This window comes from Nanorana parkeri, unplaced genomic scaffold (genome assembly GCF_000935625.1).
Source record: "Nanorana parkeri isolate BGI_ZX_2015 unplaced genomic scaffold, ASM93562v1 scaffold409, whole genome shotgun sequence".
Classification (NCBI taxonomy): domain Eukaryota; kingdom Metazoa; phylum Chordata; class Amphibia; order Anura; family Dicroglossidae; genus Nanorana; species Nanorana parkeri.
In genome coordinates this window covers 394,569-413,330 of record NW_017306677.1, presented here as the reverse complement: position 1 = coordinate 413,330, position 18,762 = coordinate 394,569, and the positions used below count along the sequence as shown (strand labels likewise).

Here is an 18,762-nt window from a genome sequence, read left to right as displayed (position 1 = left end):
TGGAGCCGGCGTCCAGGCCAATCAGAAAGCAGGGCGTCGCATCATTACACGGCGCCCGGCTTCCAGATTGGCCGGCTAGACGGCTCCGGCTGGGTACCGGACGAAGGCCGCGTTCTCGCTGGAGAGGCACCGGGGGATGACAGGCTGCACATACTAAGGCAAGAGGGGACTTTCTTGTTAATCGGGAAGCCGGGTGGCGACTCTTTACACGCTGCCCGGCTAATCAGGAAGCCAGGTGGCGAGTCATTACACGCCACCTGGCTTCCTGAATGGGACTTCTGGTACTCGGTAATTGGTATCGGCGAGTACCAAAAATAAATTATCGGTACTCGTACTCGGTACCAAAATACCGGTATCGGTGCATCCCTAGTAAGCACCAATACCAGTTTTTCAGTATTGGGTACGTGTACCAATATTTATATTTTGGTACTCAAGCTAGCATTGAGCTGGCTTCCTGGGCAATCAAGAAGCTGGGCGGTGGGTAATGACCCGCTGCCCGGCTTCCTGATTTGCTGGGAAGCTGGCTCCAAGCTGTTTGACCGGCTCTATGCTGATTGGGCGGGAAGCCGGCTCCATGTTCCCTTCACAGCACTGCCGGTCAGAGGAAATCTCCCTCTGAACGGAAGTTCCGGTATCAGGGGTAAGTATCGAAGCATTTGGGTACAAGTACTCGCCCAAATACTCGGTACTGATACAAGTATCGGTGTATGACTAGTAAGCACCCCTGTCAGTGATAAATGGTTTGTCTCAAACTTCTGCCACTTTTGCTGGACAGCTTGATCTGTTAAAGGAAGTTGAAAAAAATACCTCTGACAATAAAGTAAAAAAAAGCCTAAAAAAAGAAAAAACAAATGCAGCCATCACGTCTAATGATTGGTAAGCTACACTATATTAAAGGGGAGCTAAACCCACCAATTTAACTGTCTCCCAAAATAGTTACTGTCAAGGCATGCCTCTGGTAATAATTGTCAAGGTTGCCAGTGTGCTTATTCCACAACCTCAACTGAAATTTCAAGCTCTCGAAATGGCTGGTGTCAAAGCTGATCACATGTGCAGCACCATGACACCCGCAATCCAAATAGAGGCTACAATGGCACCTTCCTTGCCTGTAAAGCATAAGAGGTTGTATTTCCGCTAATAACCAACAATAAGTGGTGTCTGTAACTTGTTTGATACTAATGTATACGGGGTCAGTGTTTCCTTAATTTCGGCCTATGGCTACACCTTGATCAAAAGTAGAAAAATGGGGCTTTTTAGGTACTGAAACATGCTGTTTGTGTGTGCATTTGTTTACTCAGTACATACATATTGGGGTGTCATTGAAAATGTTTGGTGATGCATCACAATATGCATAACAGCGAGCACACAACAGTTTGAATTTGGCCTCCAAAAATATAAGACTGGGAAAGAAAATATATACTATGAAAGATTGTCAAATGGAAAGTATAATTTGTTTGCACTTGGATTTGTTTCAAGCTGCCCACAATATACAAGTTCCTCAGCCTCCATTATAGCAATGATCTTTACAAAACAGGATTTGAGGGGAGGGTTGTTTTTAGGATTTGGGATAATTGAATTTTAAAGCATAAGTAAACTTGTTGGTGCAAGTGAGCTTTTGGCACACCGCTACCTCCTTTGGTGCTCTCCTTTAGCAATGAGGGGTCCAGAAACCAAACAAGGAGACAAACCTGCTGCTGACAAGTCTGAAGTACTCCCAATTCACCTTTCAAGCTGTAGACATTTTAGTCCACATATATGGTTTCTCACAATAAGCCCTGATAAAGGGGGTGTGTTTTGGACCCCCAAAATGCAGAAATGCATTGGATACTCTACTTGAATGTCCCTGACCCTAATAAAATAAACTTGTATCTGAACTACTTTAATTGGTGTGGCACTTCAATTCCTACATGTACTGGATTCACTGTCAAACCAAGAATACTGTGGAGAATACAGAAGAGACAGCCAGCCCTCTGATGAGGCACCTTGCACATGGGTTATAGATCCCACAAAAGAAAAAAATGTATTTGTAAAACATTTTTTTTAAAGTTTGCAATTATGTTATAGGAGGTGGGAAGGCGCAATTATATATAAAGAAGAAAAGCAGAGTGAAGGTCCACTTTAAAGACTTCCTGTGCCAATTAATCGATGAGAAAAAAAGTTTGAATTCTGTTTCTTTTTCTGCTTCGAACAAGAGAAATGGGTATTTATGGGAATGTTTGTCTAGTATAAGTTTAAAGAGGTAAAGTGTATGAGCATTTTCAGAAGTAAGAAGCTCTTTAAAAGTAGACCTAAAGCCAAACCTTTTTTTAACTGTTTTGGATAGAGTAAGGTAAGGTTAAAAAACCGGTCATCTTTCTTTTTGTCATCAGTGTCCCATTGGGGATATTTCCCTTCACTTCCTGTTGGATAGCCACATCAGCACGTGAGAAGAAATCCCTGGGGGTCAGCAGGGTAACCAGAGCTAGTGTCCCCATTGGAACATTTCACCTTTATTCCTGTTCTGGTGACAACCCAAAATGGGTGATTTTCTTTCACTTTCAGTGATAATGGTCATCGGGACAAATAGAGAGGGTGAATCTTTGTTTGTAGAGGCTTCAAGTGACCTTATGGAGGGAAAATATTGGTTAAGAATGAAAACTAGAATTAATGACATTGTGTGGATATACTGTATATAACTAGGGATGTCCCGATACTAGTATTGGTATTGGAGCCGATACCAGGCATTTTCACAATTAGTTGTAAATATTGTGTATAAAAGTCGCGCTAAAGTGCAAATAGTGCTAAAGATGATAACAGATATCAAGGTACCATAAAAGGGTGAAAAAAAATCAATATCCAAAGATAAAAACTTATTATACATTGTTTCTTCATTCATGGGGACTCTTTCAAGGTGTCCTATATTATCATTCACTCGGTCGATGGCACACTGAACTTTTTGGACTTTGGATTTATATATTGTCATTTTCTGTTTTTTCATTATATATTCTGAGTATTGCTTCAACTTTTTATCCACTTGTTGATTGAATGGTATATTCAATTATTTACTGATATCAATTTTTTGCTTTACACATTTATCTGTATTTAGTATTCAAGATTGTTCATCTAATTTGATATATCTTTGAATATTGATTTTATTCACTCTTTATGGTACATGGATATCGGTTTTCATCTTCAGCACTATTTGCACTTTAGCGTGGCTTTTATACACATTTTTTTTTTAATCTGGTCACTTTGCTAGATTAAGGCTGATGCTTATTCTGTTAGACTATTTGGCTGGCGCAGAGCATTTATTTTCATATTCACGGGTATTTGTACTCGCAAAAAGGCCCCGATACCGGCCCTTTACATTTTTAAAGAAGTTCGGCTGTCTGAATTCCCATGCCTGCTTGGCACTTCAGGCAGCTGTCTTTGACAATGCCTGTCCAGCCCCACATCTCCTCCTTCTCCTTTCCGGCACCGGCAGAGACAGGCACAGCAAAGGATAGCCCTACACCACCTGTACAGCCCTAGAGCCCGGCACCCACTCCCAGAGGCCTGCATCCACATGCAGCCCTTGTGAGAAGTGAATTCAAGGAGCACTTGGATGGCTTTGCTTTGTCATTTAATGGACTAATTTCACTTAACTATTGGTGTGCTAATGACATCCTTCAATTCTTCAGGGTGCCGTCCGTGGTCACTACAAGCACCCACCTGGACGCCACAGGTTAAACTACAAGCCGGTAAGGAGTGCAGCAAGAGACGTCTGTATTTTACCTGTCGAGGACCGCACGCAGCCCTGGTGAGGACCGCACACAGCCCTGTATAATTGCTGAATAATCATAGACTGATAGGATCAATGATTATACAGCAATAGAGAATGGCAACCAACTATAGACTACAAATCTCAGAAAAACATGATTTCTGGTTGTCATTCTCCATTGCTGAATAATCCTGGATTGCTGAGATTTGCATCATGGATTGAGTTACATAATTATAAAGAAACTGCCCTAAAATCATTAGTCTGTATTGTTTTAGAAAAAATGTCATAAAATGTCGGTAATTGGTATCGGCAAGTACCTGAGGGAAAGTACTTGTACTTTTGTCTTGAAAAAGTGGTATCGGGACATCCCTATATAAAACCATTTCAAATGTGAGCACATGATGTACCTGTGCTGAAGTTTAGCACTGAGCCCACATTATCTGCACTGATGTGTAATTGAATATATAGACAAGAGGTCACTGATGGATGGTGTTCTCTGCAATGCATACCGTGACCTTCATGACACTACGCTTTCTGACGAACAAACAGCGGATCTAAAACATTAAAGCCAGAACCAAGTAATTACCCATCATAAAGTTAATTACGGAATTTAGTATTTACATGTTGCAAGATGCATACCCAATAATCTTTTATAAGCTATCCCTGTGAGGAAGTGGAGGCTGATCAAGAGAGCCAACACAGACTTTCTTTTCGCTGATGTCAAAGTCTGTTGCATTTCATATCTCCCGGCAGTACTACGAATATGAGCATGTCATGGAAACATCCACTGTAAGTTTGTGGTTTCTTACTTGCTCTTTTCGACTCACAAAAGGTCCAGCAAGATCCTGATGAAGCGCAGTGGATGAATGGTGAGCACACTCCCATAGAAGGTCTGGGATCATTCCATACTCATGCCAGTGAAACTATCGATTATGCAAGTTTCCTATCATATACATTCACTAGAATGTCTCCTAGTTGTTAAGACTCATCTAGTTGTTACTCATCGTCTTCCAATCGTCTTTAAAACACGAAAGTCTTGAGATGAATTGTAACATAATAGAGCACAAAGATTTCTGATACGCACTTTGACACATTTGGCTCGCTGTGGTATAAAGAAAGCTGGCCGGGGAAGCAGTGCAGCTCAGACCTACTAGCAGCTACTTTGGGATATCAACTTTTTAAAATAAGTCAATCCGATTATTAGAAATGATCTTCAATTGGCAATGCCAGTGCAGCTCGTGTATTCCATTCATCTTTTTTATTATCATATACATAAAAGATATATATTTATTTTTACAGTGTCATCATGTTAGGCAAAATTCATCCACTTACATAGAGAATTTATAGTAAAACATATGAATTGCACAAATACAGAAAATCAGCCAACAGTTTGTTTTTCCCCCAAGAAATATCTATTCCTTAACACTGACAGGAAGGAAAAGGTAAAATGTCACTCTGGAGGTGCCCAGCCAGGGAATGCGATCACATAATGAGACACTAAAACATGGCTGTATAGTAGCATTGCCAAAAGAAATGATTATCCATATAACAGATCAAATCACATCCCTTCAGGCAATTAGGGTTTATCATTTCATAGACATTTAAAGAAGTACAGTAAACATATACTATTTAGAACTGAGAGCCGAAACACATTAGGGATGTAGTTGCCAAACACAAAAAGCAACCAATGTCTTTGCAGGCTCCAATGAAATAACCTCCTGCCAACTCTGGCTTATAGAGAATGCTGGGACTTGTACTTCTTCTATAGCTGGGGTCATGACAGCCCTGGGGTTAGGATTTGGGCAATCTGCCACCGAGCAGCCTGAACTGCCTATCCACCCATAAAAAGTTACAGCAGATCTGCCTGTCCACCCATAAAAAGTGGTTTTGGTTGTTAATGTAATTCATATCCGGCTGGGAGTGACATTTTCATTTGTGTAAACCACCTTTTATGATACAGTGATAAAGGTACAACATAACACGAGAAACATTTTCCTATTCTAAAAACGACCACAATGAACACGCTCTAGGACGAATATCATTTATACCGAGGTCACATCCCCCACAGGGACTTCTTCATCTGCGAACATTCACGTTTCCGTATTTCACTGCTATCTTCTCACCTGCTTCTTTTTTGCCGTTAGAATGGTCTGTGCTGTGTCAGAAGTGAGAATGGTGATGAATCGAGGACCTGAGGATGTTTATGAAATGGAAACAAATGCGTCTTCACAGCCAATCACATTTAAAGCTGAACTCCAGGCACAAACATTTGCAATTAAATATATTCCTTAATGGCCATAAAGGATAAATATTCACTTTATGTGCCCTAAATGCCTTTGTAAATCCAGATATTACTTGTATAATTAGCAGTGACATCATCACTGTGCAGTACATAGCCTGTGCAGAGAGCAGAGCTGTGGGTGACCCAGCAGGCCCCACCCACTACAGGCAGGCTGCCGAAGGGGGGCGGATACAAGACCAGTCAACCTGCACAATTAGAGATAACAGCAGTGACCGGTCTTTATTACAGAAAGCTCCTACCCAGAGGTAACGTTTTACACTGGATTACTGCACAGGAAGAAAACACACTAAGATTTAGCAAGAATTCACATGGCTCTCATAGTTAGACAATATTGGCTTGTGCTAGAGTTCAGCTTTCCCTAATTTATATTCAGACAGGAAAGTGAAGGCTAAAGAGAACCAGTCAAAATAAATGCCTAGGGAGCTGTGCACAGTGGCAAAGTCCAATCCTCCCTTGTGTTGCGTTTGCCGAAAAGGTGAGGGGCAGGAAAATGGGGCCGACTTTATTCTGGTCCCGGTGCTTTGACTTTGACTTTTGATCCAGTTTTCATAAATCAACCTGTATAGAAGTAGTGGGGAATGGTAACAGAGGTCTATGCAAGAGAATGGATTCTCACATCTGTACAGCACTCACAGTACCACAATATACTATAACTCTATATTACTCATTTCTTAGGAGGGTTAAGGAGAACTCCAGCGAGGACGAAAATAGAACATACTATCCCCCCATTTAATGTACAAGTCATGAGCTGCACAATAACCAATGTGGACTGAAAATCAATTCAGGTTTCGGATTTATAGCAGGGAATGGGGATATGGGAATAACAATCGCTGGATCAGACCACATTGTGTATAATGCATAGTCTGCTATCTATGTCTCAGAGAAGCAAGGCATTGTCTAGCCTTTTATCTCCTGCTGCTCAAACGTTGTTGAGTATCATTTCTTTAAAAGTGTGTGACAAACAACTAATTCAAGAAAACAGCTTTTTTATGCAGTTATGGAGTTTTTTTGTTCTCCTCTGAGTTCTCTTTTAACCTGCTCTTTAAAAGACCAAAAACCCTAAACCGCTGGAAGGCTTAAACCAAAGACCATTGTTAACAACAATCACAATTATATATGTAAATGTTTCGGAAATCAACCTGAATTACCTAAAGTTCTTATCAGAGAGAAGAGATCAGTGATATTTTGTACTTTCTCTGCCAGCCTGATTACCAGGAACATACCAGTAAGTTCAAAGCAAATAAATACAATGTTAAATAAATCAGGTTTTGTACTGGTACATTTCATATAGAATTATTATTGTTATTATTAGATATTCCAAATATAAAAACTCCTCCTCTTGAGGCAGGATTGATGGCCCTTTAAATCCATCACAGCCAGATGGAAGGCATTTCAGGAAATGAGTAGAAAGACCATTGATTAACAGCTATAAATAAAATGAAACCTCCAGATGATCAGATATGTAAAGCTGAATCTTTACATCTGATGTCACACCCAATCCACAGATTTTGTTTTCAGCCTGTAAGGCAAAAGAAATGTCTGTGAGGGAGGGGGGGGGGGGAAGGGGGAGGTCGTAGGGGAGCTGTGGTGGGAATGCCCCCTCTAGAAGATAGGAATGTAGTTGTCAATCTTGGCTCGGTGCCTCTGGGCGATGCACTCCGCAATCCATACGATATTTCGGCACTCCTGCTCCTTTAGCTTTACAAAGGCATAAAATACTCCAAAGTGGAACTGGTTGATAAAAGCCAGTTTGTTTAATTTCACCTGTGAACAGAGAGATGGCGGTCAGTATTTACAACTGAATAGCATTAATTTTTAAAAGATAAAACAGAATCCAAACTATTCCCGATCTATAAGCACGCTTTCCCCCTTCACCTGCTAAACGCAGCTGCGTAAAAAGTACAGATTCTGGAAGACAACCATTAGGCCCAGCACGCGGGACCGGTTTAGGTGCATAGACTTTGTAGCAGAAATGGAACAACTGATCTACATTATCCAAGACAATATGACTCAATACACACTCACATGGTCCAGGTTATATATATATATATATATATATATATATATATAAAATCAGCAAATATTCAGAAACTGAGGAGAGGATGCTTTCTGCTTCTCCACTAGCTAACGGTTTTGGGAAACCCAGAAACAACTTACTGCACCTGACTAGCTTCAGCTCAGTGCTTGACGTTGCCCCCACTCCCTCTTTCCCATCCTTAACCCCACACCTACCCTCTGGTCCCTCTTTATACAGTTCCCTTTTGCCTCTCCCCTAGCAGTACCTATCCCAAGGATATCACAATTCTTCTCCTTATTGTATTCCTCACCATTGTGCACCCACCAAGACGAGAGCCCTCTGTCCCCTTCCCAAAAAGCCCCTCCATAATGCCTGAAACCCATATTTAGCTCTCACCCTTGAGATGCTCCCCCCTCTCGTCCTTCAATTTGTGTGCCCGTTTCGGCCCAGTGTTCCCACTCACCAAGACCATGTGCCTGAGGTTTCATCTTTTTGTATCACTGAACCATGCTGAAAGGCTTTCACAGAACTTTGTTATGCAACTTGTTCAGACCCTATCTGTTGGGTTTACTAATGGATGACAACCTAGCATTGTAACTTTCCTTCCCTTCAGTTTTTCTGTTCCTTGCCTTTTTTGATAACAATTTTGATAAAAACAATTTGAAACAAAAAGAATCCAAACTACAACCTGCAAGATGACCTGCACACCAATGACGCACCGTTTTAATTTTTATCTGCAGCCTTGATATTGCCAATATCCATCTTTTAATTTGTAGAGCTATAGAAGCAAATTATGGCCATGAAAAGTGATTTACTTCTAGTGAACAAAGTCATCCTCATGATCAGTGTGGTGTTTCTGCTGACAAACACTTAGAAATGAAGGCAGACTAAAGGCTGCCCTCCTATACCAAGCCAACATACGAAGGATAAATGGTCCCGATACACTGAGTGATAACATGAAAACTGGGATAAGTTCCTTGGTACCAGTATATACACCAATTGTGACAGGTCCTCAAGGGTCTAGACAGAGTCCTCAATCTGCTTCGTCTCTGCTGCAAGGTACTTACTAACACTGAACATGAACATGCTTGGTACTCTGCTCTTCTATGTTCTTTTACAAATTGAAGGGAATCAGTAAACATGAGTAGTATGTTTATTTACCGACCTCCCCACTCGCCATCCTGAGAAAAGCCGGTGATGAGACCAGCATAAAGCAAGTATGGTGCAAGGGGACACATGGCTGAGGGCAGAGTGGCACTGAAGGAGGACATACAGGGGAGACAGCAGGTAACGGAAACAGCAGAAAGCACATGGACGGCACACTGCAGAGCAGTCACATTTTTATTGGAAGGCCGCGACTGGTGGCTTATCAGCCACTGATCATAGCTATTCATTAATCACAGATTCTAAGGGACCATGAGCTTAGAGCTCAAGACAATGCAGCCAATGTAAGAGTTACTTAACGGACATACTAGAAGCAGTTTTGTTCCTCCGTAAACCCTTACACCAGTGGCAGTGAAAAGGTAAATAAATACTATACAGGAAACTCTGAGCTGGACTTGGGCAATCATTCTTCTCGCATAATTAAAAGGGTGCTGCAACAACTTCTAACTAGTCACAGCTGGTGAATCTTGCTTGTTTCAAAGTGAAAAGCTCTTTATTCCTGTATACTCACATAGAAAAGCAATGCTTTGGGACAGCGCAGGGACCTTTACTCTGGCAGACAAGCCTGAGGAAGGATCCCAGCTCATCCCCAAACTTTGCTTGTCTATGTGATCATAGAAGAATAAAGAGCTTTTTACTTTGAAAAAAAAGTTTGTTTTTTGTGTCGGCGTCATACCTTATTCATGAGGGCCAGTTCACACCATATGCAGTTGTGATGCAGTCAGTTTATTTGACTGCTGCAGTAAAAATACATCACAATGCTTTCCTATGGGCTTTCTTGTGCTTTATTCACACCATTGCAGTGTGAATAAAGCACAAGAAAGCCCATAGGAAAGCATTGTGATGTATTTTGACTGTAGCAGTCAAACAAACAGACTGCATCACAACTGCATATGGTGTGAACTGGCCCTTAGATTCACCAGCTGCGAGCAGTTGGGAGTTGTTGCAACACCCTTTTAATCATGTGAGAGAAATATGCTCAGAGAAAAACCGAGAGGGAACTTTTCCCATCAAACTTAGGAGCATAAAATTAGAGCATAATGGCTTTATTTTAAATTACATAATCTTACATTCTTATTTTTTTTTGTTCTTTTAGCAAATTATTTCCACATGATAGTGAATAAGCAAAAAATGTATAGAACCATTATACCAGATCATAGGCTAGTCCCCCTCCCATCCCCTAGGTCAAGGTAAGTGTTAAACACACCCAGGTTCAGTGGCGTCTTGGGCACCAGAGAGCACAATGTGCACTCATTAACCCTCTATTCAAGTAAATACCAGCATGAATGCTTCGCATGCCAGATCTTTTTAATGGAAGGAAAGCTTTTATGACAATAAAAATTACCCTTCCTGGTCCAACCCTGTAGAAACAAAGGGTCAGCAATGTGAACACCATCTTAAATACGATTATCATTTATTTGAAACAATTTCCAGTGCAAAAATGAATGATGAACTCACAAGTGGCTATATCGTTCAGCAGCTGCATTTTATTTTTTTAAATGCCAGTTTTCATATGCAGAACAGTCAAGCATCATCAAACATGCAATGCACAGGACCCATTCATACCACATCCAAGTCATCTCCAGACCAGAATGTTTCCGGACCCAAAATGCATCCTAATCTATCCCTATGCTATGTCTGGCCTCTGTTCACACCAGTGCATTTCAGTTCCAGACAGACCAGAAAAATACTGCATGTCTCATTGTGTCTGGTCTGGAATCCACTGGAACTGAGGGCCGGTTCACACCATTTTCCGGACCAGATCTGGTCCAGGAAAAAGGTATGAACCTGCCCTCAACCCCCTTAATTGCCACACCAATTCCTTTACATGTTTCACGCATGCTAAAATACCAATTTTTGATAAGAACATGAACTTAAAGCAGAGTGTGTTTTAGCAGGTGAGTTAGTGTGAACGTGGCCTTACAGCGCATCAGTTTAGCGTTAACTGTACATATTGGCCCTAAAATTATTCCTCTACTCTACTTTATATCCCATTACTGCCATGCTGCAGATGTTACAGCAGTAAAAGGGTAATAGGACATTTTTTGGTAGACAGTAGGACAGTTTTGGTAGATAGAGTTAAACCACCTGACATTTTCTCCTGGGGAATAGTGGGATCTCTACACCTGACGTCCAGGGTTTGCACATCTGCTGTGTCCATTATCTGTTGGATTTTTATATTGTATTATATTTTGTAGAATGTGACAAAAGTTGCTACAACATCCAAGATTTCCATGGAAGTTCTGTTTAGTAAAGCAATCATTGGGATAAGTCATATTTATCCATATGTAAACAAAGCTAATTACGTAGTATTAAACCCTTGTTTTAAAACATACTTTTAGACACATATAATGTCTACAACAATTAGATTCATTCAAATTTCTCTATTTTGAAAGCTTTTTTTTTTTACTTTTATTGGATTTATGCAGCTTTCTCTTTTGGGTGCCACACTTCCCCTTAACTTCTGGTCAGGGAGCACGTACACCCTCTTTCCTGTGTGGCACCGGCAGGACTACATGTCCCATGTGTTGTAAGTTATGGGGCATTTATGGGGCATATGTGATTCACTAACATATGCCCTCATTCACACGAGAAACGGCCGGCCCGTACAAATCCGTGCAGGTCGGGTGAGCGTGCGGCCCCGTACTCCCATAGAGAAGGACAGGCTGCTGCGTGTAATCACACGCAGCACCTGTCCTTCCCGTGAGTGGCGCGATGCGGCCGTGCATGCAGCACAGATCTGTACGGGCCGGCCTTTCTTGTGTGAATGAGGACTAAAGCTTTTATCAATAGCTTGTGGGTGGGGAGGTTGGCAGATCACATGCCCTCCTTATCTCCAGCCTCTCTCTGCAGCCTGTGCGCTTGACGTAGGTGTGTGCTGTATGGGTATGGAGTGTGCACATTGCAGTGGCAAACACCACTGGTCATAGGAGCCTCTGCACCAGGCAGTTTCATTAGCTTATACAGGCAATCATTCTTGCACTTGAAGGAAGAGGCTGATATCAACAAGCGCTGGCGAACCAAATACAACATCAATGTGGCTATGTTGAATTTTTATCCATTGGGTTTATTAACACTTTAAAAGACAAATAAGGCCGAACTTACAGTTTTTGTGCATTTAAGGCGTAACTAAACAAAAAAAAGGAATACATTGCAGCTTACCAATCCTTAGGGGCTAGTTCACACCTGCCTCAATGTGCTCCGGGCCGATTCTGGCCGAAACGCCCTGGATCGCATTCCAGCCAGATCACTTTGTTTTAAGAGGGGAGGGCGGCGAGAGGGGACGCGGCGGTGCATTGCAGTTAATGACACCGCAGCCACACCCTCCGGCTGTAGTGCGATCGTCCGCACCAGAATGCGTGGCACATCAATGCTTGCATTCCGGTCTAGTGCGGTCAGAAAAAATAGTGCATGCAGCATTTTTTCTGACCACACTGGACCAGAACGCAGGCATTAATGTGCCACACGTTCTGGTGCGGCCCATCGCACTGCGGCCAGAGGGAGTGGCTGCAGTGCCATTGACTTCAATGCACCTCCATGACCCCTCCCGCCCCAAAACAAAGTGAGCCGGTCGGAATGCGATTCAGTGAGCTCCGGCCAGAATTGGGCCGGAACACACTGAGGCTGTTGTGAACTAGCTCTTAATATGATGGATGCAATATTTTTCGTTATTTTTAGGCTTTTGTTTGCTTTTTTCCCCCCTGGTGATCCAGTTATTAACACACTTCCTGTCTTATTGTGGCTCCACTCTATGGAAGAGCCACCCATGGACAACAGCACTGTTTCCCTGTGGAGAGGGTAGTGTGAGATGCACTAGAAGATTTAAATTAAGGCTGAACTTCGGCTAACAATATTGATGCAGTTACAGTAACATTTTTTTTTCTTTCTATTGGGATAAAGGATTTACATAGCTGAATAAACGTTGACCATTGTAAGCACCCCTGGTCGAGGGATGGTTTGTCTTAACCTTCTATTTGCCACTTTTGCTGGACAGCTTGGTCTGAAAATGAATGCAGCCACCACAGTTAGGGATTGGTAAGCTGCAATGTATTACATTTTTGTTTTAGGATTTAGATTCACTTTAAGAATCCATCATCAACTCTTTAGGAGCGTTCCTTAAACCTCGTTCTTGTTGTTTTTAATACATGAACACAAACAATGCCTCTATATCTTGTTTTTGATCATGTAAAAAACTGTACAGCTTAATTACACTGAATTTTGGCACAGACTCCAGGACCATAATCAACCTGTTAATGTTTTATACATAAAGACTGGTCTGAGGCAGCACTTTAATTAATGGAAGGACACAATATCTAATTACTAGCAAAAACCAGTTTAAATCCATTAAAATCTTGGCAAGGCAACTTCCCCCTTGGCATAATAGATTGCTGTGTTATTGTGTGTAAGGGTTTTGGCAATGAATGAAGTTCATGAGGAGGATAAACGTTTCTGCTCTGTACAATAAATATGCCATTTATAGATTAACGTAAAGAAATCCAACGCTGTGACTGTCTAGTTTGGACACACTTATTTCAAAGAAGAATGGCTTCCATTACAAAAAGACATGTTAAAGCTCAAACAAGCAAAGCTCAAAGGTTACACAACTTCAGGCTCCCTTATTTGGTAAAGCAGGAAGCAATACGCAGTGAACCATAGCAACCAGTCAGAGAAACGCTATACACTGATTGATTGAACCTTTAAGGCCTTGTTCACACCAAGCGCGTTCCAGGAGCAGAGCAGTTACAGACCGGAGCAAAACTGCGTCCAATGTATTCCAATGGTATTTTTAGCTCCAGTTCACATCGCAGCGTTACGTTCCAGAGCAGGTAAACAAACTGCAGCAGGCCCTATTTTACCTGCTCTGGAACGCATGCAAACGCCCTGGAACGCACTGAAAGCCCATTTTAAACTAAACATTATTATTATTTTTTCTTACCAAAAACGCGGCAAAAACTGCTTGTGCAGAAGCTCATGCAGATCTGCTCTGCATTTGGTGTGAACAAGGCCTACGGGAACTGACTTTTTTTTGCTAACCATAGGGATTGAAAATACTCATGTTTCTGCACTTGCTAATTGAGGTCCCTGTAACCTAGAATGAGGTGATCTGCTTAGGGTCTATATAGATGTGGGAGTCTAAGGGGTTAGATGAACTAATGTGAGAGTCATCGAGGGTACCGCATCTAGATTTTTTAATATTAATGATGGTAGTAATTTTTTTCGCTGTGTTATAACTATTTCCAATACTAGTTATATTTCTTTAAATAACTGTGTTCTCTAAAAAAGCTTCCTTTAGATGAAAGTCCTACAATGCTTCACCTAAGCTGAACTCGGGCAAGCCTTTTTCTTAACCCTTGCAGTGGGGCTAGACCTGTACTGCAAGAGTTAGGTGCTCGTTTGTGTCTATGTGCAAAAATAAAGTTATACTCACCCGATCCTCAGAGCCGGATTGTTGTTAGACTGATCCCTGGAGCCTCTCTCCCCCAAATTTGTCTAAGGTACTGTAATTCATCATGTTCTATACATTGTGTCCGCGAGGACGCAGAGGGACAGACCATCACTGCAGTAAAGGTGGGAGTGGTATAACAGCCAGCCTGCTGCAAGGATCAGGTGAGTATAACTGTTATTTTTGCACCTAGACACAAATGAGCACTTAACCATTGCAAAGTGGGGATAACCCCTCTGCAAGGGTTAAGAAAATGTTTGCCCGGAGTTCTTGGAAACCAAATCCATCTGTCCCTCGTTTGGAACCCAATCCCTCTGTCCCTCGTTTAGAACCCAATCTCTCTGTCCCTCGTTTGGAACCCAATCCCTCTGTCCCTCGTTTGGAACCCAATCCCTCTGTCCCTCGTTTGGAACCAAATCCCTCTGTCCCTCGTTTGGAACCCAATCCCTCTGTCCCTCGTTTGGAACCCAATCCCTCTCTCCCTCGTTTGGAACCCAATCCCTCTCTCCCTCGTTTGGAACCCAATCCCTCTCTCCCTCGTTTGGAACCCAATCCCTCTCTCCCTCGTTTGGAACCCAATCCCTCTCTCCCTCGTTTGGAACCCAATCCCTCTCTCCCTCGTTTGGAACCCAATCCCTCTCTCCCTCGTTTGGAACCCAATCCCTCTGTGCATCGTTTGGAACCCAATCCTTCTGTGCATCATTTGGAACCCAATCCCTCTGTTCCTCATTTGGAACCCAATCCCTCTGTTCCTCATTTGAAACCAATCACTCTGTTATTCTTTTGGAACCCAATCCCTCTGTCCCTCATTTGGAACCCAATCCCTCTGTCCCTCATTTGGAACCCAATCCCTCTGTCCCTCATTTGGAACCTAGTCCCTCTGTCCCTCATTTGGAACCAAATCCCCCTGTCCATCTTTACTTCTCACTTGCCCCTCTTTTTGGTCTGATGTACAGATCTTCAACAATAATAATTTCTGATGGAATAACAGTTCTTTAAGATTGATTTTTTATTTTATCAGCATATGCTTTTTGCTGTTAGTTCCAATTTAGAATAAAGCAAAACTGCCTACTGAAGGCTCAACCAACATGGACTGAATGAAAGGTGTGCATTCTGGGTGAAAAATGGATCTGATTGTCCTTCACAAAAGAAGAAAGGTCCATCCATGGGTATCTTTGAGCACAACAAACTAGCTTTGAGAAAACACATAACCTCATATAAAACCAACAAGCATTATGCATGGGAATAACAGAATGTACAGCTGGCAACAAAACAATGACCAAAACTAAAACAGCGTTTACATAGTAATCAGCGATGCTAAAGAACATTTCCTTGATAAATATAACAGAAACCTCCCAGGCCTGTCTAGAGTCATTTCATTGATTAAACCCTGCTGTATAGAAGTGTCAGACCTGTTCCTATGCCTACAGCAGAGTGGAGATGAAATCATGAAGGAGAGGTAATAAGCACATATAACCCCAAGTCCCGCAAAGTCTGCCAGCGGTTCCTGACCTCTGTACATTGCAGGTGTTAAAGACAAACTGCTTACAAATGATCAGAACGGTCACATAATACTTGCAGAGGAAGAAAACGCAATAGTCAGCAAAGCTGCAGATGGATCATTTTAAACCATGACAAAATGAAGTAATGACCAAAAAAAGTTTTCTTAGTACAAAACCATATGTAAAAAAAACAGAATAAAAAACTCGATCTGAGGGCCAAACACAGAAAGAGCTAAAAATTTTCATCTGGATCTCATCAGTTTCTTTGCGAAATTAATGAAGAACGAGAAAGAGGTTTTAGCATGGCTCTGCCAAAACATAATGGGCCTACCTCAATAGACACAACACTGCGTGTGCAAAGCTGTGTGCTCCAAGGGGCAAGCTAGAGACATGGCTTTCAGCATATACTTACCTCATGTTCAAAGAACCTGTCTTCCAGGGTTTTATCGCCAGGATTGTTTCCTGCACCTTCAAACAGCAGTTTATATTCCTAATAGAAAAAAAAAAATAAACAAAAATGATCAGGTTATGTGAATTCTAGCAAGCTAATTGCTCTTAAACACACAGAAATAGCAATGAGAGGAAGAGAGACCATAACAGCGGCCTATACAGTTTCAGGCCATTTCTGGGCAAACAAATAAAGCACCCTTTCAGTGGGGATACACCCAAACTGCAAGGGTTAAGTGCTTGCGTTTGTCGGGGGGCTAGAATAAAGCAGATTTACTTACCTGGTCTCCACTTCCCTGCCAGTCATTGTTCTCCTCTTCTCTCCCTCCACTCGACCTGGTAAATGTTCCCTGGCATCCTCACATCTAATGCAGAGCTATAGAACCTCCATTAGATGTGATGGTGTCAGTGGTCCTTAGACTGTTGGAGCCCGGGGAGAAGAGGTTGCATGGACTGGTTGCCAAACGTAACCAATGCAGTCAATGGCAGCAATGCAAAACACCCTTGGGATAAAAAAAACAACAGGCATTTAGGAGGTGTCAGTATAGCCACCTGAACGTCTGTAAACTGACTGTCAACTGTCCTCTGAAAAGCGATCTACTATGGATTGTCTGCAACCATTACAGTTCTGCTCATAGGACAGAAGCATCTGTGCCTATGGCAACCTCTAAGGCCTCATACACATGGGCATCAAAATACATGCATCCCGATGCGTTTGGAGCTAATTTCTAAAGGCATCTGGATGTAATGCTTTTCTATGGAATTTACACTGGGCAATCAGCAGTGACTTGGTGCATTCCACCTAGATGTATTTAAATGCATGTAAAGGAGTGCAAACACATGTAAATGCAAGTACACCTGCTGTACATGCAGGAGAAATGGACCTGTGAAGTATACATTTTTTATACATCCCATATCAGATTAATTTCTACTCTGTTACCTTCATTCACACGTAAGCGTTTTCATGTGATTTTGAATCCTTTTTTGCCCATTTTTGACATTTTCAGGCTTCAGTGCATTTGTTTTAGCTAATGGAAAGCTAGTTACTAGGATGAGAAGACAGCTGTTAGGTGCAAAAAAAAAAAACCATGCATGTTTCTCAGGCGCTATCATAAAAAAAAAAATCTCATGTACTTTTTCGAGCTACAATAGAGAACGTTCAAGTATGAATGGACACCACTGAAGAAAATGGGATTCTTCTGCTGAGTACTATCACATTTCAGGACACACAAGACAAAATGCCCAGGTGTGAACGGGGACTTAAACATGGGAGGCCTGTGTGCATGAGGTCTTAGGTTACTTCCACACTAGCACTTCTGAGATTCAAGTTTAAACAGACTCCCGGCGGCAAAAGTCACCGGGAGTCTGTTTAAACAGCCCCGATGCTGGCGACGTACACTGTACGTCGTTAGTCACGGAGGGGTTAAATGCAAAATACATTTTCACTTTCCGCTGCACTTACATGCCTTTAGATGCGTTCAGAGTATCTAGTCTGTCCCTGGACACACAGAATTCAACTCTGCACTGTACGTCGTCAGTCACGAAGGGGTTAAATGCAAAATACATTTTCACTTTCCGCTGCACTTACATGCCTTTAGATGCGTTCAGAGTATCTAGTCTGTCCCTGGACACACAGAATTCAACTCTCTATAAATGCAGATAAAGTGACTGCAACTAAAACACAGGTAAATAAATGGTGTGAATTATACTAATAAAATCATTATATGCACTCAACTGTATTTGGAAATGTCCTATAAATGCACATACATCACTGCCAGTGTGAATGAGGCCTAAAACCCCTCAAGGATACCTGAGGGTGAAAAAAGGTTCTGAACTTTTTGCCAAACCGTTTTCCCAAAAACAACATGTAGGCACCAAGTAGTTGAAGTAGTACACATATCCTTCAGGACCCTGTAGGGTAGCGTTATGAATCCCCCTGTCCCCGTGCACAGAAGAATGCTTACTGAGTTTCCACAAGACCAGGCCGGTCTTGGTTGTTTGTTGACATCTTGCGGTGGATGTCTCCTTCTGCTGGCAACGTCTGCGCAGTTCATCCCCATTGACTTCTATAGGGCACGTCTACCTCCGTCTCTGGGCAGGGAAACGAGCCCCATAAAAGTGAATGGGGATGTACTGTGGCAAGAAGAC

The 18,762-nt window shown here is 42.1% G+C and overlaps 1 protein-coding gene across 1 annotated transcript in view; it reads right to left on the bottom strand.

Annotated features, from left to right (window-relative positions):
• Positions 1-7,308: 7,308 nt before the first annotated feature.
• Positions 7,309-18,762, bottom strand: part of ATP6V0D1 (ATPase H+ transporting V0 subunit d1) — an 80,963-nt gene continuing 69,509 nt past the window's right edge. Inside the window, exons 7-8 of the mRNA XM_018559642.1 lie at positions 16,580-16,657; positions 7,309-7,805 (exon numbers count right to left, since the gene is read on the bottom strand). Coding sequence (XP_018415144.1) covers positions 7,644-7,805; positions 16,580-16,657 — 240 coding nt within the window. The 3' untranslated portion in view covers positions 7,309-7,643. The remainder of the gene's footprint in view (positions 7,806-16,579; positions 16,658-18,762) is intronic.